Source organism: Apostichopus japonicus, chromosome 12, assembly GCF_037975245.1.
Source record: "Apostichopus japonicus isolate 1M-3 chromosome 12, ASM3797524v1, whole genome shotgun sequence".
NCBI lineage: Eukaryota > Metazoa > Echinodermata > Holothuroidea > Aspidochirotida > Stichopodidae > Apostichopus > Apostichopus japonicus.
In genome coordinates, this window is record NC_092572.1 from 8,135,778 (window position 1) to 8,163,760 (window position 27,983).

General features: G+C 36.4%; 2 protein-coding genes across 3 annotated transcripts; one reads left to right on the forward strand and one right to left on the reverse strand.

Annotated features, from left to right (window-relative positions):
* Positions 1-384: 384 nt before the first annotated feature.
* LOC139976883 (uncharacterized) lies at positions 385-27,928 on the reverse strand. 2 transcript variants are annotated; one of them, XM_071985755.1, is made up of 11 exons: positions 27,866-27,928; positions 14,911-14,994; positions 11,997-12,302; positions 10,514-10,855; positions 9,722-9,871; positions 8,432-8,466; positions 8,278-8,329; positions 5,606-7,758; positions 5,010-5,179; positions 4,782-4,867; positions 385-4,444 (listed from the first exon to the last, which is right to left on the reverse strand). In XM_071985755.1, the coding sequence occupies exons 2-11, from the start codon at positions 14,978-14,980 to the stop codon at positions 4,344-4,346; spliced, it is 3,465 nt and encodes a 1,154-aa protein (XP_071841856.1). In that variant the 5' UTR covers positions 14,981-14,994; positions 27,866-27,928; the 3' UTR covers positions 385-4,343. The 2 variants fall into 2 exon arrangements, with proteins under 2 accessions (XP_071841856.1, XP_071841857.1); XM_071985756.1 differs by having other exon boundaries at positions 9,728-9,871; positions 27,866-27,927.
* On the forward strand, positions 17,557-27,874 carry LOC139976894 (uncharacterized). Its single transcript, XM_071985773.1, has 14 exons — positions 17,557-17,705; positions 17,800-18,156; positions 18,652-18,963; positions 19,667-19,765; positions 20,275-20,302; positions 20,999-21,123; positions 21,524-21,655; positions 21,875-21,985; positions 22,287-22,498; positions 23,207-23,326; positions 23,637-23,748; positions 24,256-24,352; positions 25,313-25,415; positions 25,903-27,874. The coding sequence occupies exons 1-14, from the start codon at positions 17,672-17,674 to the stop codon at positions 26,038-26,040; spliced, it is 1,980 nt and encodes a 659-aa protein (XP_071841874.1). The 5' UTR covers positions 17,557-17,671; the 3' UTR covers positions 26,041-27,874.
* Positions 27,929-27,983: the final 55 nt, after the last annotated feature.

Consider the following 27,983-nt stretch of genomic DNA (forward strand, 5'->3'; position numbering starts at 1 on the left):
AGCAATGTGTATCGGTCAATAATGTAGGTTTGGTGATTAATGAGTAGTTGACTTCCATTACATAATTGTTACGTCATATATATGCTTTAAATATTATTCTATTATGACTCTTTGATAACATTTTGAAATTTACCCGGCTTTAAAATATATGTATATCTGCGTGAAGAATTACCAATATGTAACAAGATGAAAGAGATGATACCGGAATATGCAAATATATAGACAAAAATTGCCAGGTATTCGTTAAGACGCCTAAAACAACTTCAACCAGCTTTATTAACGGATTGATGGTTGTTTGTTCTCTCGTGATTTGGCAAAGTCTTTCATAGACTTAAACGGATAAAACGAACTCTTGTCACTTTACCTAAATTTAAAGTCAATCATGGGGGGGGGGGGGGTAGGACGACACGTGCCCCACTTTTTGAAGGGTGGGGACACAATATCAAATGTCCCACTCCCCCCAGGTATAGTGACTGACTCGTGTAGGCACTAGGATTATCAGACTCATACTGACTCGTGTATCTCATAAAAGGAGCTCAAATATTGTGCTATGAGATGACTAGTTATTAATGTCTCATTTGCGCACCCCTGCCCCCTCCCACCGTTGGAACAAGAGTAATGGACTTCATACCCAATAATGCTCTTTACATGTACGTGTTACATCATGGTTGCATATTGGAGACATCTGTATAACAAGGTGTTCTATTCTTGTGTGTAAACTTTAAGAATGTTTCCGACCCTGGTTTAGGTTTCAAGTTTATTAATAATAATCCATGCTGATTGATTTCCTTTTAACATTTCATATCAGTAGGTTCTAGAAATAATACGACGGATCCATCAACAATTTATAAAGTTCATTCGAGTTTGACTTTTGTGTAAAAGTAAGTTGGCCTGACGTTTCGATCCTAGCAGGATCTTCTTTAGAGGCTAAATGACAAGTTACAGTAACAGAGGGGACAAAAACACGCACAGAATACAGACAGGTTAATGAGCACGGTGAACACAATGAGATAGATGAAAGGGGATTATAAGTAGACAAGGGATGGTGAGAAGAAAGCAACAGGGGAAGAGAAGAGATAGGAGATAAACAGTGGAGGGACAAAGAGAAGATTAAAGGCACAGTGTAGGGAATAAACTGGAGAGGGACAAAGACAGAAAGGTGTGGAGAAAAAAGGAGGGGAAGAGAGCTGTAAGAAGATGAGTGAAAGGGGGGGGGGGAGAAAGGGAGAAGGAGTAGGGAACAGAGGAAGAGTTAGTCATGTCCTTCCTGAATGTTCAGCCCATGGGGTTGAATGGTACGAAGGCGTTGCATCCAGAGCCTATCTCTGCTGATTCGTACTAGGTCAGGACGGCTACCTAAGGATTCAATCCCATGTAGGGACATGTCGTTAATGGTATGGTTGGGAAGGCTAAAATGTTCTCCAACTGGGGTCTCAGACTTCATGGTGTTGACTGTGGATATGTGACCATAGAATCGCTTCTTGAGGGTGGTTTTGGTTTCGCCAAAATACTAGATGCCGCAAACTCTACAACAGATCATATAGATGACATTGGTGGTAGTGCAAGTGATGTGACCCTTAGTGTTGTGTGTGAGTTGCATGCTGTGGCTGGTGATGGAATTGGATTCGACAATGTGGTGGCTGCAGACGATGCATCTCGAAGTACGATCACATTTGAAAGTACCATGCTGAATGGGTGTGGGGTTAGAAGTTAGAGGTGGAACAGCAGCACGCACAAGGTCTCGTAGGTTGCGTGGTCGTCTGTAGGCGATGATGGGTTTTTCAGGGACGGCTCGTTGGAGTCTATCTGAAGTGAGGAGAATGTTGTGGTTGTTAGAGGTGATTTTCTGAAGGGGAGGAAGATTTGGGTGGAAAGTAACAACCAGGGGCAGCTTGTTGTCGCAATCTCGTCCCTTTTTGTCCTTCACTGCCAAAGTAAATGAGCTGGAAAAGGAGCGGACTCTCTGAATGGCTTCACGCACCCTTCTGGCACTATGGCCCTTGGCAGTAAGGTGTTTTTCCAAAGCATTTGTATGGCGAATGAAAGAGGAATTGTTAGAGCAAATGCGACGAAGACGAAGTGCTTGACTGTAGGCAATTCCAGACTTCCAGTGATGGGGATGGCAGCTTGAAGAATGGAGATACTGGTGTGTGTGTGGGCTTGGTGTATAAGTCTGTAGAGAGAGAACCGTGTTCCTTGCGAACAGTCACATCGAGAAAGTTAACCTGTTGGTGAGAGTAATCAGAGGTGAATTTGATGGTGCTGTGGAAAGAATTGATGTGATTTATGAAGGTGATCAGGCTATCCTCATCACTGGTCCAAACGAAGAAGATGTCATCAATGTAGCGCCACCAGATACGGGGACGGCAGGGAGCCGTACTGAGCATGCGTTCTTCAAGGCTAGACATAAACAGGCATGCAAAGGAAGGAGCCATCCTGGTTCCCATGGAAGTCCCGTGTCTTTGAAGGTAATGCTTGTCCATGAACGTGAAGTTGTTTTTGGTGAGAACCTGTTGCATGAGAGCTTTGATGTCAGATATGGGTGGACAAGGGTGGACCTTCTTAGACAGGGCTGCACACGTGGCTGCGATCCCTTCAGCATGGGGGATGTTAGTGTACAGAGAAGTGACGTCGAAAGTACCGATGATGGCTGTACTGGGGATTTGGTTCTTGATATCTTCAAGTTTCCTGAGGAAATCTGGAGTGTCATGGATATAAGAATTAATCTGAGGAACAAGAGGTTTGATGAAGTGGTCCACAAACAAGGATATCTTCTCGGTGGGGGACCCATTGCCTGAGATGATAGGCCTACCAGGGTTACCAGGCTTTTGAATTTTGGGCAGGAGATAAAACCTGGCTGCATTACAGTCTGTGGGAGAAAGGAAAGAAACAGCCTTCTTAGAGATCTGGTTCCGCTGGTACATATCAGTGATGGTCTGTTTTATCTGCTGGGAGAAAATAACTGCGGGATCAGAATCAAGAAGAGTGTAAATATCACTGTTGGAGATATGACGCAAAGCTTCCTTGATGTAATCCTGTCGATCCTGGATGACAACTGCAGAACCTTTGTCGGCTGGCTTAATGATAATGTCACTGCGAGACATCAGTGAGCAGAGTGCTGTACGCTCATCTCTTGGAAGTTTGTCGTGTGTTCTGCGGAGAGGAGAGTTTGACTGGTTAGTCTCAGAGCTGACGACTTGTGTGTAGGCTTCTAAAACAGGGACTCTGTTCTTAGGAGGCATCCAAGAACTTTTCTTGCAGAAGAGTTCCCGTTCAGTTGGAGGATCATCTAGGAAAAAATCACGAAGGCGAATTCTGCGAAAGAAATGAGTAACATCTTGGCTCAGTTCCGCTTGGTCAAATGATGGAGGAGTGGGACAGAAGTTAAGTCCTTTGGAGAGAAGCCTAAGGTCTGCACTGGTAAGAGTAGAAGAAGATAAGTTAACAACTGCAGTTGAGGATGGTGGTTCAGACTCAGGTGGAGTCTGGGGCCTTCTAAAACGGTGGCAAGCGGTACGTTTGCATTTTTTCTGAAGGTCATTCATTTTCTTATTTCTTCTTTCTGTGAGTTCAATGTTCTGCTAAGACAAACACAAGTTAATTTTGTTAGTGTACTGAGTCCATTCGTCATTGGTGCAGCATGACTGTAATTCAAGCTTCAGCCTCAGGATATCATCGTTGAGGCTATCTAAGGACGATTGGCAGTGTTTGGTGAGGATGTTGATGAGACGGATGGAGGTGCTGTGTAAGACTCGGTTCCACTCTCTCTGGAGTCCTGGAGGGAGTGTCCCTAGTACTGGTTGGTGTGTGACCTGTAGACCTGAGGGAATAATGCGGGAGAGAGAGTAGAACCTGTAGTTGGAAAGATGGAAAGAATAGCGCTGGGATTTCTGCATCAATTTTCTGAGCTTCTGAAACAAAAGAAAATGGTGAGACATGGTGAAAGCAGCGGGATGAGTAAATGATAAAAATTAAATGAAAAACTGAAACACTGAAACACAAGAATACAAATACAAGTACAAATACAAATACAAAGTACAAAGTATATAAGGAGGATCACCCGAAGGGATACAGTAACAAAAGTTTGAATTTTTTGAATTTTTCCTGTTCACAAAGTTATTCCAGTCGGTTGACCTCAAATGAACTCGATCTGCATAAACAATATGTGCTCATTTATTGAATCCACATTCGTAGTAGGAAATTCATGAAACATTCGCTTGTGAAGTTTCCAGGATCGGTTAATTTCAAACAACTGTAGCAACGCTCACAAAGACTTTACAAACTCCGGTATTTCGGAATTTCGTTTTGAGTACATTAAATGACACATAAAAGTCTGATAACATTTACATTCTTTCTGGAAACAGTTCGTTTTCCCAGTTTCCTTTCTTTGGGTTGAATTTTGGTACCCTTACGGTAGCATTCGATGTCTTCTCACAGTCATATACTAAAAAGTAGATAAGAGAGAAGCGGCATAAGTTAATGTACTGAATGTAACGATTCTTTGCTATAAAATATCAACTGCAAGAAAAATGAACTTAGAGAAGGCCTATTATTAGTAGCTTATGAACAGGTCCATACATGAATGCACTTCATCGTGAACCGAAAAAATAGAGAGTTTGGTTAGTACATATTTTACAAGTAGTTAGTGAGAACATTTTCATTCAGCTTGAAAAACGAACCAACTTCCAAGGTACACACAAATTTTGTTCTGTATCTTGGTATTGTTTCTTTATCTGGTTATTGTATATTGACAAAAAAATCATATTCAGATTATCACTCACTTCTCATGTCCAATCCCTTCAAAGCTGATTCAACTGTCTGTTTGGCTTTTTCTTTTAAGTCCATCGGAACCGAACATTTTACAAACCTTCATTAGAAAATTAAAAAAAAATATATATATATGTATCTATATATAAAGAAATAAAAGTCATAATTTATCAAGATAACGAACGATAACACTAATGGCCTTTACCAGATGATTATAACGTGGTATTATTAAACATTCTTACTGTAGAATTTCTGGACATTTTCGACCAGTTAGGCTGGTGATGATTGAGACGAATTGGTCTTCATTGACGTTCATTTCCAGAAAAATCAGGAATTTTAATGAGGGCAGTGTTACGTCTTTGATGAAGTCAATAGCACACTCTTCTCTAAGTGTCATTTTTCTCAGTTTTACCTGTTGGAAGACAAGTAATTAGAAACATTAACATTTAGGAACGTCATATCTGTCCATGTTGAATAACCCGATGAACAACACAAATTCAACAATAACCACTTATCGAGGCAAATCACATTAATGGGTGTTTTTACAGTACACTAAAATGTAGTTTAGCTAAAACAAATGACCAATCAAATTACGAGACCGTTTAGGCTTTCTGGATATTATATTTTTTGGGCACATGCATGTATCAAGTCATATCAAAAACGATATAAAGAACTTCCATTTAGAGTAATATGTTAATTGAATAAAATAATTACGGTAGGTAATCAGCCGTTTCATAAAACCAGCTTAGGAATAATTTTTTGACAAGTTGAAAATTAGATTCGAAAATTAAATAAACCACATTTTTTTAAATAAATTTACAGAGTTACCACTACTTACATCGGAAGCATTGCAAGCATCGCAGAAATCTGTAAAAGCAACTCTGTGGTGTTTCCTGTCAAGGTGTTTTATGTTAATGATCATTTTCCCACCCAGTTTACGCGCTTCATTGTTCATGCCGTTGATAATTGCCTGCTTCTTCTTGAGATTACTTATTTCATAAATACACTTGATCAAATTGTTCCACATTTTCTGTTCCTTCACAAGAGATTTCACTGCTTTATCCAATCTAGCATGATTCATTCCGAACATAAACTGTAATAATCTGACCGTTGCATCGTCAGTACTCTTTTTTATAAATTCATCTATCCACGCCCACTCTTCATCACTTTCTGGCACATATTGAGCAGCTAGAAATTCCTGAAAGAATTCATGATAAAACATGATTCCAGCGTAGGACGAAAAAGCCAGTTCTTCTAGGTGACTTCCTCCGCTTCCTACCTTCTTTGAATACTTGAGCAAACCTATGGCTAAGGCAAGTTGGGTTTCTTCTTCACCAAGTTTATCGTTCCAATACTCGCGTTTTCCCAATGAAAGGCTCATTTTGTTTTCAAATGCTATTTTACCAAGGCTGTCTTCAAGACTCTTAATATCTTCTTGAATGGATAGGTTATTAACTTTCTGCACGTATCGGGATTCCAAACAGGTAATCACTAATCTTATTATTGTTGTCAGTTTGTTAACATTCACTTCCTTATATTTCCCTGTTGGATCTAACATTCTGCATGTAATTATATGAACAATCATAATCAGCAAAAGGGGTGTTTCAGAAAAATTATGTGAAATTTCGTTTAATTCCATACATTCAGTAACCTTTTTTGAAAGTATTTCTGAAGTATCACAAGCTACCGGGGCCTGCATGTCGTTTCTTGGAACAGTGTTATCTTTCTGCTCTGATTCTCCTTGCTTTATCTCGTGATGATCATTGGGAATTAACTTTGTTGTTACCTCATCCGACACCTCGTCTGCTGCCATGTTACCTTCATTTGCTTCGTTGTTGGCATCTTCTGTAAAACTTTTATTTGATTCTATCTGCTCGTCTTTTATTTCTCCTTTTTGAAGTTGCTCCACATCAACAGTTTGGCTGCATTTGGCTGTGTCTTGTTCTTTCTCTTCAGTGTTTTGTTTCATTTCTTTGGTAACCTCATTTATGTTTTCATCATTCTTCTCCCTATTCAACGGATTTCCATACTTAATACTTTCGGCTTTGTTACATCCTCCCTCTGTCACCGGCCGGCTGTCGCTATTTGTCGTCTTTATTTCAATCATCTCTTGGTTGTGTGCATTCGATTTGGCTTTTTGTGTGGCGTCTAACTTAGAGTCTTTCCGATTTGATTTTAGGATCAAGGGTAATTGGGGTATTGCTCGTGATTTAAAATAATATTTGCAGGTTTTATGAATGTACTCATTGACTTGAGAATTACTGAAACCATTTAATTTTACCTTTGAATATGGTACAGCAAATGAAGCTTGCATGTCATCAACTTCACGAGACGTTACCCAAACCTTGATCCTTTTAAACTTTTTTTTGTTTATTTTATTATCGAGTAAATTTTCGACCGTCAGATTAGCATCATTTTCACCCTCGTCTTGAAGGAGATTGCCACGTTCTTCTTTATCGTTAGTATGATTCTCGGCAGATGTATCGGTACTAATCGTTGACATCGATAGCTCATCAAGCCCATCCAAGAGTACTTGAAACTCAAAATTCAGAAATATTTCAACAATATCGTCTACCATCAAATCGATTCCAAAAGGCATCATTTTTTCGACAAGTTCGGAAAGTATCATGGAAGGATCAACCTCTTTAAGGTGAACATATATTAGTATAGGTTCACTGATTTTATCTTTTCTGTCTTTTTTCGGAGTTTTCATCTTTGATACCCAATCGCTAACCAAGTTTTGAGTGTAGGTTGTCTTCCCGTAACCTAAATCTGCTATAATAAAGACTCGATTATTATCGAAATGAAACTCCGGTGTAGACAGAAAGTCGCTAGCGTGATGACTGACGTCACCGTTCACGCTAGTGATGGTGCACTGGCATGTAGTGTAAAGAGCATGTATCGGTATTGGTTCACCCCACGGTAGCGGTTTGATGTAGCAAAATTTCTCGTAGTACTTCATTAGCCCTTCCACTAAAGTATTTTTCCTCTCTAAAGAAAAACAATAAAAATATCTATGACTGCCAAGATTGTACAACGTTATGATATTATTAAAAGGAATGGTTACAATGAGAAAGAAATGTATATGTTACCTTAAAACTTGAGTATGACAGGCAGGGATGTCATCAGCAATACACATTAAACTGTTATGTCATGAACGCTATATGTATGATATATGTATTGAAGATGTATTGAAGATCTTCCATTAAACGAATGTAAATCATTTCTTACAAATAGAAATCTCCTTCATTTATTTTCGTGTATCTATGAAATCTCCCTTTCGCAATAATACAGCACCAAACTGGTTTTCCTCCTTTACAGTTTTAAAGATCGACTAGGATATGTTTGTTTTTAGCTTATCCACACATGTTACTGAATGTGTACACTTGACTAAAGTTGTACCTCATAATTGAGACTTGTGTTTTATTATAACCGTAAGTTTTTACAGCAGTCGCATCAAGCCTTTTTGCTTTGGAATAATAATGTTCAAGAGGAAAAATTATATCGTACCTTCCAGTGATTTTGTCTTCGGTTTGGGTTTCGTATGTTTGGTCTGCAATTCCTGATATAAAAACAGATATGAAATGTATTGAAAGAAATGGATAAATAGGATCACTTTGGGGAGAAAGACTATGAAGTAATAAAGATATAACGTCCTTCTCACCGTGTTTTGATCCGGAGTGGTATCTTTAGTCGTATCTAAATCAACAAAAACAAAAATAATGAAAATCTGGTAGGTTCATTTTTTGTGGTTTTGATATATCAATGTCATTTATTAATACACATAATTATTTAATGCAGGTTTGTAAAATGCGTTGTTTCTTATATAATTATATAAGGTGTTAATCAACAGTCTACCATGATGCCAACACAGGATAAAACATGAACGACGGTACAACGCAAGCGATGCACGAGTCCGTAGGTCGTGTGTATCCAGCAATAGCGTTACACCTTCATACAACACACTCAATAAACATCCATTTTCATCTCAAAATCTGGCAATTTTTGTAAACTTTAGAGGAAAATTAACCAAGAATGTGTCCAAACGGTGCAAAGAAGTTCTCTACTTTTATAATAGTTGACAGTATCAAAGCAGCTTATATGCATTAGTAAAATAACAAGAATACAGAAATAAGCTATATTGTATGTAGTACGCTGAACAACACCACGTTATACAATGAATTAAGTCAGCCTGGATCTTACCCAAGGTACACTATACCTGCAGTTGCCATAGCAACATGATAAAATGTTGTATCAGGACAGGAGTACAGTGCACTAACAAGGTCACTACATATACGTTCTTACTACACTCAACTGTTTGAACTGACAGTGGCGGCACGAGAAATCCGAAGAAATTGTGGCAGGTTTGGGGGTGGCAACGAACAGTTTGGGGGGGGGGGGCGATATGAAATTACAAAAAGGGTACCTGAATAAAGTGCAAATCACGAGAACAATTAAGGGTTTAGGGCACAAGTCCTACCTTCCCAGTCTCCCATCCCACGCTTCACCAGTTACAATAATTTAAATTGATGAATATTTGCGACCGATTAACAAACAATAACTAGCTCAGCAATGTTTCGAGAAAAAAAGGAGAAAAAACTTTAACTTTCTTTATGATTACAATTTTATACAGTTACTACCTGCGAATGCATGACCCTAAAAAGCTGCAGCACTATTATATAGTTCTTGTTCGCCCTTGTACTGTTCAAATTTTGGAGCGCAAAAATATGTATGAAAGTATGCTTGACATATTCTACCATTCATGAGGTAAAGATCATATGTTGTGACACCAACTAACATCGTTCTTTTCTTCTATGCATATATTGTTTAGCATAAAAGTTGCCAGAATACTACCTGCTACATATTTGGGAGTTGCAGCGATAATGGTTCTCTATATTGTTGGTATGGTCGGATTATTGAACGTTATTAGATCAATTCAAAACACCATACATACCCTTACCTCTTCTTCTGTACAAACAGAAAGCAATGAAAATGGCGCATATTACAACTAAGACAATTATAATTCCAATAACGACGAAGGGCCAGGCGACTTGACCTTTAGGGCTACTCGTGGGTTCCATTGAAGGAGGCTCTTTGCAGGCTTCTGAAACGACATAATCAAGACAACGAAGATTGAACACGTCAGTGTTGAAAGTATAACGGTGACGCGAGAGGAGCTTCCTGTGTTATTGGCCACAATTGCGTTGTTATCATAAACACGCTTTAAATGTGAAGTAATGCCTTCCTCCCCATACTACTTTGTACGCTGTCGAAATTACATTTATCATTGGCCTATTTCCCTTAATACCTGACATAGGACAAGTAAAAACCCAAAGTTCTTACACCTATAGTTATAAAATAATATGCTATTTGCAAATTATTTAATTTGTAGGTTTCCTTCTCCAAAGAGAAGACCTATAATTTTAGTCTTGCTATGGGTATACGTTTTGCCATAATTGTGGATATATCATATAGTAATACAAAAACGTGTGCTGCATTTTATTACTGGCACAGAGGTCTACCTAATGTGTCCAAGGTTTTAACCACTAAATACCATTAAGACATAACTATTTCTTTATCTATGCGTTATGTCCATATCCCTTCGTTATGCTACAATGTCCGTCTGGTATGTTCAAAACGTGTACGACCTAATTATAAACTGCCAAAGATGAGCATGGAAAATGGTTCAATAAACAGCAATGCATTACTAATACCATCACAAATTTGCCAGTCAGTATTACGGTACCTTTATCTATCCTAACAGTGCTGTAGTGAGAATTAAGAAGAGGAGCAAGCGGAAAGTCTGACAAGGAAGCGATGCATCTGAAAGTAGCATTTGCTCCACAACCATGTGTTGTGTATTCAATGGTTTTCTCAGTGTACCATCTGTCATCCATTTCTTTATGAGTTTGCTCTTCTTTGGTGAAGCTCACTCCAGACTGGTTAGTTACAATCCAGTCTACGTCCATCATTGGTCGAGAGCCACTCACATAACAAGTAAGTGATCCAAAAGTAGTAACGTTCAGTTGACATCCAGTACAGGTCGTACCACAGGCATCAATCAGTGGGCACGGAGGATCGGGTCGAACTGTATAGAAGGATAATTTATATAACATGTTAACTAGACATCTAAAGGAAAAACACCATTGTAATATCAGTATGGTGTTTCCACCATTGTGGACAAGAATGTACCAATCGAATGGATTAGTATAGGAATGTGATTAACCAACACATTGGAACCCAAGAAAGTACCTCTTAGTATATTTATTTGTCAAAATGTTCTAACATATTTGCCAAAGGCTACTGTAGAGCAAGGTTTGCCCATCCATTTTCCTCATATATATTTTGTCCATTTTTCTTGAAAAAATGGATTACTTTAATTTTATATTTGGAGTTGTACGCAAAAGAACAAATAATTTGTTGCCTCACCAAGCTGGATCTACATACCAAGTATGAACTTCAACAACAATGTACTTTTCTAAAGTACCGTATTTGCAAGGTTTTTAGATATATGTTGACTGCAAATGACGTAAGTGACATCCACCAATTTCAATAAAGTTCTTGTACTCACCAAGGGAGATAAAATACCAACAATTAACTTCTATAAAGATATAACTTTTGAGTTATCGTGTTTACAAAGTTTTAAGACTTTGATCTCTGTTGATCTCTGTTTCTAAAAGTCTTTCATATTGATCTTGGAATATATGGTCCAACGGATGATGTTAACATGTGAATTCGCATTGAATATTCAAAAGTGGTCTTTATTTATTGCAATATATTTTGTATGATTGGTAAAAGTTTCACAGATAGAAGCTGAATCTACAAAAATAAAAAAGAATACGTTTATAGTATAACCTACATTAGTAATGATAATGCGTTTTATTACCAAAATTAATTATATTCACCTTAAATCTATATATAGGAAAAAAAATACAAAGGGACTTCAATTGTTCCTACATCGAGTGACATGATGATATCACACATTGCAAATGTTTATTTTCTTCTGAATGGAGCAAAGTTTGCTTATAAACAATCAGAAGTTCGTCGTCGCAAATATCTCTATCTTGAAAGCTAAACAAATTTGATTGATTCTTGCTTTGCCTTGAATATCGTCAAATATTGAATAACTTAATCGTGGACATGTTTCTTTTCTACTTATATTTTTATCATCAGCTAAGTTTCTCATCAATGTTATAACTGTTATCAACGTAGCTCATACCAATACTTACTGTACACTTGCAGTTCTGTTGTAGTTGTATCAAAGTCAAATTCATTAAAATAAACTATTAACGTGTATTTTCCTTCGTGCTTAAGTTCTGTGTTGGTTATATTCAAGGATTTGTTGTCGGTAAAGCTGTACTCCTTATGCGGGGATTTTTCTCCTTCGTCGTCAAAAGAAAGTATTGGAAAAGTACGCGTATCTTCACCTCTAAACCAATACACATAATATTGATCACCGATAACGTTACAGGCAATGATGTTCGGCTTGCCTAATTCTGCAAAGTACACGCTGTCACAGCTAATACTTTCTGCTCCTGTGAAGAAAAAATATTGTTACGGAATGTATCAAACTTAAAACAATGCGTCGTATAAAGTGTGGTTATGTTATATGCAATACATCCGTGCAAACAATTTATATGGTTATGTAAGATATTTTGACCTTGTATGGTACAGGTGGTGTGACATTGTTAGAATAATTAAATGCGCACGCCCCCATCACCATCGTCAGTCGGGAGAAATTGTTCTGCAAGGGAAAATCGTTCAGCGGGATTTTTTTTCAGCCGGGGGAAGAATCAGAAGTATTTGTTAACTTCAGAGTCACTTATGTAGACCTAATTTGTAGTCTTATTATGCTTCAAAATGGAAGCGATTGCTGCTGTAATAAGAGGGGCGAGTTACATCTCTTTACAGTCTTCGATGCAACGAGCGGTGGTTTCATGTAGGTTTGGTATGGTTATGCGCGCTGTAATATAACATTATATTAATTAGACACAGTTAAGTATCCTAGACTATGCAGTAGATATGTACATTTTAGAAGCCAAAGGTGCGTGACGAGAGTACCTTAGGTTGGGCGACTTATGTAAATCATTACCCTCACTAGAAGTGAATTCGTTGTAAATTAATTTAAGAGTTCCTTTAAAAAGGCAACCCAGATTTTGAGGAATTTTAATACGAGTTAAAGTGTTGCGGGTCATATTTAAAAAAGTAAGGGATCTATTTAATTACATGAAGTACTGAAAACTAAGTGGAGCAGTCAAACAACCGCTTTAAGAACGCAAAAAAACATATTTCGTGCCGTCAGAGGGCAATATAGGTATGTATAATTGTTAACAATTTTAATGACCAATGCCTCCGACATTGTGTAGGCACTGTGTGTAAATGGTTCAGTGAGGATTTATTCATGTGTTATTTAATCATTTATAACTTAAAATGTCTGTATCCATTTGGGGGAAATGGTATCTGTTGGTAAGTTTCTGTTTTCACGTAACAGCGTCGACCTCTGGTAAGTAGGCTATATAGATTATTTGGTGTATAGCAATTTGTATTATTTGGTGTATAGCAATTTGTTGGGTCATCTTTTTAACTGCTAAACAAACCATCAACGTGGATACGTTCTCTCCGCTCATGGCCAAAACATATACATTCAGTTCGATTTTCCATTATATACAAAATTTAATCCATTTTGAACTCCATGAAATCACTTCTGAACTGCGTCATATAGTCCTGTTCCATCATTTACGGGTTTTTTTTCTTCATAATAATTAAATATATAAATATACATTCCAATTATATCCTAGTCGTACACATTGCCATGTCCTTAAGACTAGAATTACTTCCTTAACAGTATTCAATACCTCCCATCAACCTCACGTTCTTTTTAAAAAAACGGTCGTTCAACTAAGCAAATTATCAGTGACTATTCCTGTGCTCTTTTGGTAAAGTACATGTATGCAGTTTGTTTTATAGATTAACGCCTCATGATAAGTTTACTGTTGGGTATTTACCATCTCACTAGTATTTCTGTCCAATTATTCTGTTGTATATGCAGGAGTACATGTATGCAGTTTGTTTTTATAGATTAGCGTCTCATGACAGGTATACTGTTGGGTATTTACAATCTCATAGTATTTCTGTTCAATTATTCTGTTGTATATATGCAGAAGTATATATATGTGTAACGTTTGATGTTTACGTATATGTCTTATTTACGTAGATACAAACAGAGTCAGATCTTTTCGGAGGTCGCCATGTTTATTGCTGATCTGAAAGAGGTCGCTCTTTACCTTTACACGAATTACAACATGATCGCAATATTAATACATTACAGTATTCACTTTGCTTTTATAGATTAGCTGTCTCATGATAAGTTTACTGGTGGGTATTTACCATCTCATAGTATTTCTGTCCAATTATTCTGTTGTATATATGTAGAAGTGTAGTTCCCTAAATTTGTTTTTTGCTCCCTTATTCTTGCTCCCTTATCATTTTTGTCCTCTGTTCTGAGGTACCTCGTGTCTTACCTAAGTTGATAACTTCATGTCACAACTTTGCTTGTTGTGTATTTAACGTAATCAATCATCTGGGTACATTGGGTCATTGAAAAACAAATGAATTGAAATGTTCAACGTTTAATTGACACATTTACGTATTCTTGAAAACTCGACAAGCTGTATATGTAGCTAGCTTATTTTGAAGCAAAAAAAGAAAGGAATGTGGAAATACTTGAAACCAGAATGGACTTCGTGTACTATATTTTAAGCAAATTTGATAGATAAACTTACACTAATTGCAATACAAATTCCTTTGGTGACATATTTTTGTTGAGTACCAACAAATACCAAGATAAACATATCAAATTCCTGAACTCTTAAGTAGAACATTATACAGTTTTTCTAAAAAAAAATAACAATGCACATTGTCAATAAGTCAACACACCGTATAAACATTTTCTGGACTCCAAGATCTTTCGATTATCCATAAAGGAGCTTTAAGACGATCACTTTGGTAAAACAATGATTAACATTATCATATTAATCCATGCGAGCACTTAGCATTCCTCTCTCTGCAGGTTAGGGATGAAATTGTCTTTGAAAGCGAGGCTTTCACACATAATTTAGTAATACTGACTTGAAATATACGTACCCCCTCTACTAAGTGATGTCGCTAAAACTAAACCCAGGATAACAACCGTTGCAATACTCAGTCGATCCATCTTGAGCTAGAAATCTAAAATATCAAGAGAGGATCAATATTTGATTATTATAGTTATGGAGAGGTTATGGTAAATGTTAGAGAAAACGGATACGCATACTCGGTCACTCGTTATATAATATTCTATTTCCCATTCCAAAATACGTTATGTTCATTAAAAATTCATTGTAATAATTTTAAATTTAAATGATATCAAGAAATTACACATTTTAAAAAACAATGTTATGACGCTTCGATAAACAGAACATGCTTAAAATGTAAGGAACTGCATTTTGCATTTTGACCTCATAATCTCACACACAATAACCAAAAGCGATGAAGGACAATAAACATATTGTTTGAAGAAAAATATCAAGAAGTCTAGTATATGGGGTAATATCTAACAATGATATCTCCCAAGTGAAAATTGATAAAATATGTAGTTTTTAAAAGTTGTACTAGTTTTCAGTATTTCTAACATACGTTCGGGCGTGCATCGTTTGAAACCTTTATTTTTGTAACAGAGAGAGTTAAAACGTAGAACAAAAATGAACAGTTATTATGTCGAATGGAATTTGACTTACATCTGTTAGCGACTAAATGCGTTTTAAAAACCGGAATACATTTTACCTATTTTACCATTTTACCTAAGTCGTGTGAAACTAAGTGTTTTAATAACTATTATAATTTAATCGTTTCCTACCTGAAAATGGTGGTTTAATTTCTTCCTCACTCTTTTTTCTACTATTTTATTAAGTGATATGCATTTACATTTGATACACTTGACAAAATTTTAAACGGTGGTCTTATTGCCTGAATACGTTTAGTATGTATTGAACATTCAAATTTGGTAATGTATAAATCATTTAGCAAATTTTAATCATTTGAAAACCTTTAAGAGATGTTTTAATAATCTTAAAATCATTTGCAATCTCTTCAAAGACTGCCAAACATGTCGACGCTAAATTATTATGACATCAAAATAAAGAGGTAATAAATGCAAAGCTCTAGTCAAATTTAAACAATTATACACCAACTATGGAGACAATTTTGTTTTTTGATTTTCAATTAATTTGGGAGTTTACATACCCATAATCAACATGTGTAAAAATAAAAATCGAAAACCTACTATAACCTATCAAAAAACGACCACGAAAATGGACGTTTTGGGTAGTCACGTGACATGTACCTCTGGAATGTCTGAAAACAGAGATCGACCCAAAGGAGCCTCCGGTGACCGTGTGACGTCATCTTTGGTATACCGCGAAAATCAAACGCTGATATAGGTACTGTTTATACACAGATAGCAAACAATTGTACTGTATTTGACTTCCAATTTTCAGCGATTGAAAAGCTATTAGCTTGAAACAAGAACACATGAAGGTAAACAAATAGTTATAAGACAATTTTAAGGAGAAATTTAGTAAAACAATTTAGTAAAATGGGTTATTTTTGCAAAATTTCCACTCAAATGGAGGCATCGTTTACATAGCGGAGCGTCAATAGGTACGTACGGTACAATATACTGTACTGTAGAATATGCAAGCAGCATGCCGATTCCGTCACACAATTGGATCGCAAGATACCGCAAACTAAACAGAAGAATAGACCTATAAAAGATGCCTCATGCGTGATATGTCACGGGAAATGGTTTACGTTACAATCACCGAATTACCAAAAAAACACTAAACATAATCGAACAACTACGAGGAGACGATGGCCAGAATCGACCAGGGTAGCATATACATGACTAAGCTTCAGCTGAACATAGTACTTAATCGTTTTAACACAGAAAAAGTATCCTGACAATAACCAAATTTAGCAGTGAATATCCAAATCCACGTTTATCGTTCAATCCTGGGCGAAATACTACCGTGACTCTGTGTAATTGCATAGAGTTAGGTCTAGTTGTAACAGGCCTTGACCAGTAACATCCCACAATCACAAGACAGTCACTAACAAAATAAAACGTTCGATCGCTATATAGTACCGTTTTATTCCACTAATTGGACCATGTAGATGTCGGAATTAACATAACGGACAATATGACACATGTATCACGAACTCACGATACTGGAATACAACAAATGAAATGGATAAATGCGATGAAAGCCTAACATGACTATTTACACATGCTGTGAACCAACCCCGGTGGGAGCTTTAACTCACTACATGTACTAACAATGCTACCCTAGAGACGGTCTATACATGGTCTGCATACGTTCATCTCAAACAGTAAATAGTATACTGTCAATTGCGTGATATAATGTTACATGTAAGGACGTCCAGGGCGTGTTTACGAGGAGACTTGAATTGGGTCAATTTCACATCAGCTATGTCCGCCACAGCTGTCGAAAGTAAGTTAAGGATTGCATAAATGCAAAATGGTGGGATTTTATGTTCATCGTAAAGTCTCCATGGTTGACCTTTCAACGAGCAATTAATGTTGTACAACAGCAACTTATCCCTTATATGGTAGTCATATCGGTTTATCGGTATACTTGTTGACAAATTAAACTATGAGTTGCACTATTCCTCATCACTAAATGAAAATGAAAGTACAAGATGTAGTTAATAACTTAAATCCATAACGGATACAGCAGCACGAACTATGTCTGATAGATATCGTTCAATCATATGAATACATACACATATATAGCTTATGCTACAGTGCATGATTTACCAGAAGTTTAGACGTTGACAACATTATGTGATGTCGAAGCATAGTTTGAGTTTAACGATGGAAGGTAATGTTCACTTTTTAAGGGACACATCTTTCTCTTGTTTTAGTCAACTTGCTGCTCTTTAGTATTTGTTGTTATTCTTTCTCCTTCTTTCTAGTGTCGGTGGTGCTTCTGCTACTCACAGTAACGGTCAGTTGTATGGGTGACAATTCCAATGCTGACGGACATGTGACTACAGCAGTGAAAGTTAAGCCGAACGAAAACGCTTGCTTGAAATGCCCTATCAGACGCATTCCTGGTAATACAGGGATTAATTGGAAGCACGGAGAGAACGTGATATTTAGAGACTACATACGGCGTCAAGTCGATAAGCACCTCCAGGTATCTAAGAATACCTGCAGTGAACCTTATGAAACACTGGAGTTGGTAAACGCTTCGAAATCCGTTAATCATGCAAAATTTACGTGTTGGAATAAAAGTGTTCTGGCTGCAACATTTGAAATAGACGTAAAAGGTAGGTAAACATGCCGCTATGTCTCGATTGTTGAGACCATCGTTACTGTCGAACTAGAGCTGCAACAATAACATGATATTACTGCTCTACAAGAATTCATAAGTAATGAGTTTGAAATGACCCTATTACTAAATCACAAATTTAGATTAAATACATTATATAACATTAAACTGTAGTTGATATTATTTAAAGTTAATATCGTGGTGCCTTGTATTCTTTATTAGCTGTGTACGCAACATTTGTTATTACGATTATTATCAAGTAACAATTATTGAAAGTACTTAATCATTTTTATTATTAATATTAACAATGGTAAATGTATTTCAGTACATCTAGTCGTTCTTGCCCTTAAAATTCCACCACATTATAGCATTATAGCATTATAGACTACTTTGTTTAAGAACAATCTTAAAGTTGAAGAATGTTTTTATGTAAATTTAACAACTTCCGATTAGAAGGACGCTTTCTTCTTTCTATTTTCATTCTTGAAAAAAGGAATACCAAACGTGAAGATCATGATTGATAACCGGATGATTTCTACATTATTAAACGTTCAACCAGGATCAAATGAAACCTTGCAATGTGATGTCAATGATGCTATCGCACCTTTCAATATTACATGGGCTATAAATGGCACGGTCAACAGAACTAATACGGAAGAGGATGACACTCATTTGACATCAAATTTAAGTATTCACCTGATCGACAGTCCACTTTTAATTACATGCCAGGTAACAGGACTCTGGATTAGTAAAGTGTTTGCAAACATATCGATTATTCCCGTAAATGTGGACGAACATACAACAGGTATTTCTTTTTTTGTAATTTGGTATTCATTCTGTGTTATAATTAGTATTAACGTAATGATGCACAACTGCAACGCTTTTTCAAAAAGAATTTCGAAAAATGATGATATCAATGATAACTCAATTAGTTTAAGTTTCAAAGATGTAAAAACAGTCTTGTAAAGTGGATTTTTATCGAATAAGATTTAAGTCAAAGTAAAGCATCGAAAAAAAAAATATGTTCAAGCGTTTCACCATAACCCTGTTAAAGAATCGAAAAGTATAGACGTTGATCAATATTAAGGTTACAGGTTCGCAGGAATATATGCAATAACTTGAACAAGAGATGGTGCATACCTGTGTCGAATTTGCTGACAGTTTAGATTTTCTGCTAGTACATGCATTCAATTAAGGTACAAAGGAAAATTTGAGTTACCTATATTTCTTGTGTTGCAGTTACAAAATATATGTAGGCATTTAAATAACTATATTTTATGTGTGGACTGGAACACATTTATTAATAAAATTTTAAGTCAAATATTCTCTTGCAATCCAACCAACTATTTTTAGGAAGGCTGTTGTATTTATAACAACAAACATTTAAAGAAAAAATGTGCCATACGTTAATTACACAAGTTCCACTTACCTAATTGTCCCTATGTTTTAAGATTACAGTTTTGCATAAGTTTGAAATGTATCTAACAAGCGCCTTTTCTCTATTGCAGACAAAAATGATGATGCTTTCGTTGCATTGTGCATTACGGTACCTGTCCTTTTCCTAGCGTCTATATTTACAAGTGTCGGTCTTTATCGCAGAATGCAAAGTAAGTACCTTAAGAACGATTATGAGCAATATAATCATGGACACGGGAAACTATTCAATTTATGTAAAAGCAAATTGGAAGAACCTTGTTTTTTCACATTTGATGGATATATATTGAACACGAACACGCAGGAATGGAAAATGCAATGAGTCAGTGTCAGCCACGACTGCTTATGAACCTACCATCAGAATATACTTTTTGGTTTGCATTGTTAGAAAGACGGTTTCATACTGATATAGCATTGATTAGTAGAGTTACTTATCCATCTGTCGAGTATTGCAAACACATTATAGTCCTGCAGTTGAATAATATGTGAACGATTCCTCATTCAATGGTTGTTTCATCTACACTGTTGGTAAGGCAATATCTTATGCAAAGTACTGAAGCCTAAATGAATTTATCGACATATCCTATATTAACCTAAAAATGACCACCGCAGGCAAAACCTCTTCCTTTCAAATATATTAACGTGTGAAGCAAATACTAAACAACTATTTTCTTTCTAACAGGGCACAGCAGGAACTCCCTTAACATTAAGTAAGTAACTTATTCAGTATAACGCAAAGTCCTCTTTTGTCTTCATCGACAGTGTATCTATAGGAGTTACTTCTTTTCTTACTTCTTTTCTTTTTGAGATCCACAAGGACTCCATTCTATAGTAAACCAAGACAACGATGTTTCAGTTACTTGTAGAATTGTAACTATGGGATTGCCCTTGGAATGAATCAATTGAGATCGTGATGTCTCATTTGTTCATGCTCTGTAGTAATATGTAGACTGCGTATTAATGATGACTTGTATTGATTCCGTGCTAGTATACTTGTATTCAAGTATAGCTGCCTTGACTCGTACTTGTCCTGGTAGATTTAAACCAGAAATCGTATGCAAATTGGAATATAACATATAGATAGCAGTTCTGAAATAAATACTCTTATTCGTCTTTAGAGCCTCCTCTTACTACACTTGTGAAAGTGAACAAAATACCCGAGTGAAAAACTGGGACTTCCGATATACCTTAGATTCTTTAAGTCGAGATCCAAAAAACACAGCATAGGGCTCGATGTTTCTTGTATTAACTAGAGTTATTGTCACCACTGGCTATGCATTATAAGTAAAATAATCATGATGATACTGTACCAACATTATGTTATCAGCACCACTGTGTTCTAATGCTCACTTCAAATAAGCCACAATTTGATTCCGTGTTTACACCTGTTTTTTTAATCTAAAAAGGCCTCCATCAAGACAAACTAACTCTGACGATGTTGACACCGTTCAGGGTATGACCGTCAATCCTGTGTATGATGATGTGAGCGATAATGACGAAAATCCAAACAAAGATTCACCAGCAGACAACGGTAAAGAAACTATTGACACTATATGAATTGTTAATTTACCTATTGTAAAAACTCTTGATGAATGAAATAATGTTCTTTATTACTCACATCATTACTAGTTACCTTCAAACCACAATCACATCATACTGATAAGGTTCTATTTTGTGCTCCATCAAATGACATGTTTAAAAATGTAGGTTAGGCAAATTGGCGTCGGGTCTCATTCATTGATGATATGTTCTTACAAGATACAAAAACAATCGACATTGTTTTATAGTTTATGCAACAAGAGAATAACTTCAAACAATTTAGTATGCACCAATTGTCGACTTCGTTATGGGAATAATCACTGACTCCAAGCATGTCTATTTTTAATATTATTAACAAGTAGGAGAAAATCAATGTTTACTTTTATTTTAAGTGAATGCGCAAGATGACTACCACACTACATTAGCAATTTGCTTGAAAACTAGTCGAATGTTTGAATACTGGAGTGCTAGGTACACCAAAGGGGAAAACAAAGATGTAAAATGTTTTGCAAAAACATTGTCAGGTAAGAAAACATTCTTTTAGTTTCGACTCATCTAAACTTGAGCTGTTTCAACAAAAACAAACTAGTGTTTGTATACCAATGTTCTGCACAATGAAAACATCATCGCCTAATTAAGTGTACCTGCGACTCTAATGTAAAGCTTATATTGCAGTGCCTAACTTGCTCGTAAGCTAACAACCAGCCATCGAATACATTTTCTATTGATTTCACTTTCTGAAGGATCAGCTACAATGAACGATGCGAGATCCTTCCAGGAGCTGGCAATTGCCTTGAACTCTCTCCGGGCACATTCCAGTATTGTTAAGTTACTTTGCATCTCCGTCGACGAACGTAAGTGTCTCTCAAACTCATTCTCTCTTCCCCAACCAAAAGGTTTGTCATTTGTTTTGTGTAAAGGAGGGGCGGGGTCAACAAATTTTTTAAAGCCATCAAAATATTTATGTGAAATACGTTTGCCTTATATGAATAACTTTGTTGGAAACTCATGAAACTCAGATAAAGGGACAAAATACATTCTTGATAATAAAATGCATTAGACGAAGGGGAAGAAAGTCAAACCGACGCCTGCCCTTATCCCAAACTCTTTCCGAGCACCAACCAATTGTTTGATGTCTTTGTTGATATTTTGCAGTACCTTATTCAATCTTTTACGAGCAGTTGGATGGTGGATCTTTAAGGGATTTCATGATGACACATTACCAAGGTGCAAGGGAGTCCCATGCGGCGTCAACGGGCACTGGTAACCAAGACTTCTTACAAGAAAAGATGAAAATGGAGCTGCAAGAACTGATATATTTTGCATTAAATATAAATAAAGGATTACGTTTTCTTTCGGGGCAAAAGGTACACCAACTGAACATTTTCCGTCTTTGTATATTGTTAACAAGTCTTGAACGTATTCACTTCATTCCACTTACTATATTAAATCATTCGAGTGTCTACGTTTCTTAAAGTTTCACTTTTCCTTTCAATGTATTACTGCTTGAAGTGCATATCGCTTTCATTACGACAAGAACCCCACAGCTGTACGTATATATCAAAACACTGCTACTTGACCTCACTTCTTATCCTTATGATATGTAATACTACAAGGGTAAAGATTATGTTATACTAACATATCAACACATAAAGTGACGTGGTATAACGTCAATTGTCCCGTGCTTAGATATAGGGAAGTTTTAGAAAATGTTCACAACACTTATGAAAGCTTTATTTGAATCATCTTAAGTACTTCAACGTGTAGACATCCACTCCACTTACGTATATTGGACCATTTGAGTGTCTACGTGTTTTTAAAATTTAACTTTTCCTGTCAATTTATCACTTCTTGAAGTGCAATAAGAAGTTTCAATACGATACTAACTTCACACAATTCCCCTATATCAAATATCGTTAACATTGTTGTTATATATTGCCGTATGTAATTAATGTCTGTTAGCTGTAACTAAGACACAAACATGTCCTCTTATGATACTTTAGTTGAAGATCATTCTTTTGTTTTTTAGTTGCCTAACTAAATATATTTCTTTATCGCTTTTCATCCTGTCTAAGTTCTGTCACCCAGCCTTGTGCCTAAAGAAGGTTCTTCTCTCTAGTATTGGACAGTGCAAGCTCTATGATATCTGTCCTTTGAGCTCAGCTATGAGAAAGGTTGAAGAACTTATGAAAAAGGTAACCTAATTCGTAACATGTATGAGGGACATATGACGAAATATTGGAAGTTTAGTGGTTAGACCGAGCTGAATGAAATGTAGTAGCTTTCATGTTGTACTAAAGATCTGATGTAAGCATATGCGAAGTCAGAGAAATGGCCACTGTAAGTGCAAACGATTTCGTCGTTAAATATTATTCAATAAATGATCTCGCCATCCTAAATGACTCATTTTGGCATATCTATCAAATCCATGATCCTGTGGGTACCTTTTATTTTATTTCGTTAACTGCATAAGAAATATAACTTTGCAGTTTTCCACTTCAACAGGAACGTCCACCCATTGCATGGATACCTCCCGAGACAATTTTTATGCAGGAATATTACCAAGCTAGCGATGTATGGGGATTTGCAGTACTATTATGGGAGTTATTTTCTTTTGGTAAGAACAATAATCAACGTATCACTGTTTCTGATATAGCAATAAATGGAATGGTTCGGATAAACGATTCCTAAGCATTATCGTCCCTTTAAATATTTAAAACATATTGTTTGTTTTCAATTTCGTCTGTAAGTTATCTGAAATAATTGCTTGCTTAATATTAACTTGTGTTGGGGAGGCATGCAAGATACGTTAGATAACCATTACCGTTAAGTTGGGCTCTACAGTATTTACGATACTTGTAATAGTTAAGGTGATAACCAGTATCTTCTTGACATTTACGCGCACTAGTATATGAGTCAAAGGTCAATGGCAACTAACAACATTAAAGGTTTATATTCTTGTGTAGAAGATCACATGTGTTAAAGCATATTATACCTACTTTATATTATCATAGGAAACAGAAATTTGAATATATTAACAAGTGTTATATATAAATTAAAGTGTGAAAGGGAAATGGAAACCAATTAATACATATAATGTCTAACTTGATTTATTTATCTTTAGGTGAAATTCCACTTGCAAGAGTCAGCGACTCTGATATCGAAAAGCAAATCAGGGGAGGATTTATCTTACCGCAACCTCTCTGTTGTCCTGGAGCTGTGTAAGACATCTTCAGTTTTCACTTTGAATATTTTCTAAAGTTGATAACGTTTAAAGAAATATGTCTTTGTCTTCTTTGCAAAACCTCTCCCTGCCATTAGTGGAACAAAATAAAACTACTTGCAATCTTATACGATCCTCTGACAAGGTTTCCATGTCAGAGCTGTAATTTGAGTTAATACTAAAAAAATGCAAACAGTGAAACGGAAAGGGGTATTTTATCTGGATATAATACAAACCGATATCCACGTTTTCAACACCCCACCTCTCTTTCCCCTCCCCAAAACCACTCCATATCATGATATTATAAATAAATTCGCTGCAAAGTTAGCGACTCCGAAATCTATAAAGAATAAAATTGCAAAGGGAACTACATGTAAGTATATGATGATGATTTCTTGACCTTGGGTCACAGACAGCTAGGGCCTTTAAGACTACTAGTCATTAATATTCACGTTCCAGCATAAAACACAGCTTTTATAAGATGATATGTACTGCCAAAAAAGCTTTCTGGTATGCACTTGCGAAACAATGAAGTGTCCTACCAGCAACTCTTTTTCTCTTGAACATTTTCTATTAATAATTCCAAACGTATGGTATAATCGAACGTACAACTCATTAGGAGCAGTAGACACACCTGAATAAGTATGGAAAATAGCCACATGTTAGCCGTAAACGCATAGGGTATGTAAACACGTACATCAGAGAACATAATCATAGATTTTGAAATATATAATATATTTCTAATATTTATAAGTATGTCTTCTTTCGGAATAACGTCATCGGAGTAATACAAATCATTGCAGACGATCGATAATATATGAAGTGATACACATTTGTAGAGTTATAATGTTTATTGAAACATTCAGGGATAGTCGGCAAATTCGAAACCTTTTCATCAACAAAATACAGAAACTGATGTTTATGAATTTCGAAATTTTATTTCACATTTTCTTCACAGGTATGGTATTATGCTTTCTTCTTGGAGCAACAGAAAAAGGGAGCGACCTAATTTTAGTGCGATAGCAACTAAACTAAAAAATATGGTGACAAAATTACAACAGGTAAGAATTGTACATTATATTACTACAGCCCTTTCACATAGGTCTCATTAATTAACAGGTTTTATATATGAACTACTCTGAAGGTTGTTGGCAAGTGTAGTAAGATAATAATTGTACCGGGAACACTAGATGTACCAGTGATAGTTCCAAAAGAAATGCAGAGATGCTTATTGCTTTCTTTGGCTCACCAATGACTATTAATAATAATAAGGAACATGTAGTATAACTGTGCTGTGGAATCAAGTGGCTTACATACACATTTAACATGAAAGAAAATCAACCATAGATGCCGTTCATTTTGAATGATTTGCGGGAGTCAGGTTACACTTTCGCGGGCCCTTTGTCAATTTGGCTCTGGTTGTCGAAGCATCTGACGACGACAGGATGTTATACATTATTGGGAATTGTGTCTTGTTTCGAAGTAGTAACGTTAACACATATGCTTCGTACGTTAAAACTACATGCACTTTGGTTGTCTCATATATAGAGGGAACAACCACCGCTACCCGCTGAAAGGAACCAAGACACAACCGAATCTCACCCAGTCACCGATGTACAGGAATCTGCCCATTCGACGTCATACTTCGTCCTCGAGTCAAAGTTCCAAACAAATGATTATGTCTAGTATTATTTACAATGCGACAGTTTACTACTTCAGAACGCTGCAGCAAGTAATCGTTCCATTAACTTGGCACACTAAGCGCATCACGTTCAAAGTATATACGTTCAAAGTATAAAACATTTTCAACGGGCATATCCTACAATACTGCATGAAAGCTGAGGTATTGTCTTTTCATGGCACTTGAAAATTGGCATAACATGAAGGTTTATATTTTGAACTAGAAGAGGATCAAGTTTAGGATACTGAACCCCAACCTTTCCGTCTGCTCGCACGGAGTAATATCAACATTTAACTAAAGAATTTCGAAAATGGTTTTAGCCTTTAGGCAAGCATCTTCAGACCTCCTTATTTTCACACCAGCTGTAGGCCTACTTTGATTTATGATCTTCCCCCCAAAAAAGAAGAAAAGCAATAATGGTAACTGATAATATTCCAAAACCAGCATTACATTAGGTCACTTTAGATACTTTTTATCGAGCGGATGGATATTAATATTATCATGGCATGATATACCTATATAAAATTAGGTCCATGCAGTGACGCGATAGGCCTACTCGTCTAAACACTTACGGTAGTGATTGCAATGATAACTGCCTATATCATAAATTATACAACGATGATGCATATGCTACGTGTTAAACCGCCAGCATATTGAAACGAAAGTTTCAATTTTATTTGTATAAAGTAAATATTTAACTTTGATAACCTGTTCAAACATGTAGGTAAAAACCTGCATGGTTCAAAGTACACACTAAAAATATTCGTTTTAACAATGCGATTAACAGTGTACGTGTGCTAGTACAACATAAATCGTGTCAGTATTGTCTACATACTGCTACACCCCATTTAACACCCTGTATGATGATATGATCAACGTAAGAACCAGCCGGGAGACGCGTCTCATTTTTTACCAATAGAAAACTAGGGAAGCGAGGGGATAAGGGGGAGCAGGCCTAGTCCCATGAGCCGGGGTTAGTATGTAGGCTGGGAAAAAATATGGAGGGAAATGCATGGGAATACATAAAGAGTGCGAAGGGGGACCAGGTGAAACATGTTGCACTTGTGCTTTCGACGCCTTTCGTAACTTTGGACCCTGGTTACACATCCATTAGCCCTGATTCCTTCCTTCTCCCCACTTTACCACTCACATATACAGAGTTGTTTTCTTGTATGTTCCGGCTCTTAGTCGCAATCACGCCACAACCATTACACAAGTTAACTTATATTTGTGTAGCCTATATGCTAGACACATGAACCCAAAAACTATGGTGGTGGATAATCCAGGTTTAATCGGTCGATAATCATGGATTATCTTCGATAAACCGTGATTTTTAGTTGATAATCCATGTTTATCTAAATTACTCTGATAAACCTGGATATATCAATTGAAAATCTCTAATTTTCGGTTGATATTCCAAATTTTATTCGATAATCCAGGTTTACCAGTCGAAAATCCTGGTTTATCGGCGACATTTCCTTGATCAATTGATCGAGTATTGGACATTTGGCATGCCATACACGTCCAAATGATCAGTTTCGATCCCACTCCCTCCCTGTCCCAACCCGTTCCTCCGAACGGCACTGGTCTATACATAGCGCTGTCTGACCAGCTTTAGTAGTCTCTATTCCATGACAGTTAATATACCAATATGATCGTGCTTGATAATATTATGATTATGTTCACGTTCCCAGTTTGCGTGTAGTTTTGCGATATAGAGACGCAGACGCCTGTCAAATGAAATATGAAAAAAATATCTAATGCAGAAGCACATATAGAGTTTATAATAATTGAAATCATCATATGTTTTATCATTTAAAAATAACTTACCCTTTAGAAAATGGCTACCGTGAATTCACTTGTATTTCAGCACATCGTGTACATTATAAATAGTTCAAAATGGCGACGACGGCGTCATGTGACATATTGCACAATAGGGGAATTCCGG

What these genes read in the sequence shown, in the direction of transcription:
- LOC139976883 (XM_071985755.1), bottom strand. Translation starts at nt 14,980, where the DNA reads ATGGATCGACTGAGTATTGCAACGGTTGTTATCCTGGGTTTAGTTTTA. An exon ending in CCACTCCGGATCAAAACACG is followed by an intron (nt 8,330 to 8,431) that starts GTGAGAAGGACG and finishes TTTTTATATCAG; the next exon opens with GAATTGCAGACCAAACATAC. An exon ending in AAATGTCCAGAAATTCTACA is followed by an intron (nt 4,868 to 5,009) that starts GTAAGAATGTTT and finishes TTTCTAATGAAG; the next exon opens with GTTTGTAAAATGTTCGGTTC.
- LOC139976894 (XM_071985773.1), top strand. Translation starts at nt 17,672, where the DNA reads ATGTCGAAGCATAGTTTGAGTTTAACGATGGAAG. An exon ending in TTTGAGTTTAACGATGGAAG is followed by an intron (nt 17,706 to 17,799) that starts GTAATGTTCACT and finishes CCTTCTTTCTAG; the next exon opens with TGTCGGTGGTGCTTCTGCTA. An exon ending in ATGGGAGTTATTTTCTTTTG is followed by an intron (nt 23,749 to 24,255) that starts GTAAGAACAATA and finishes ATTTATCTTTAG; the next exon opens with GTGAAATTCCACTTGCAAGA.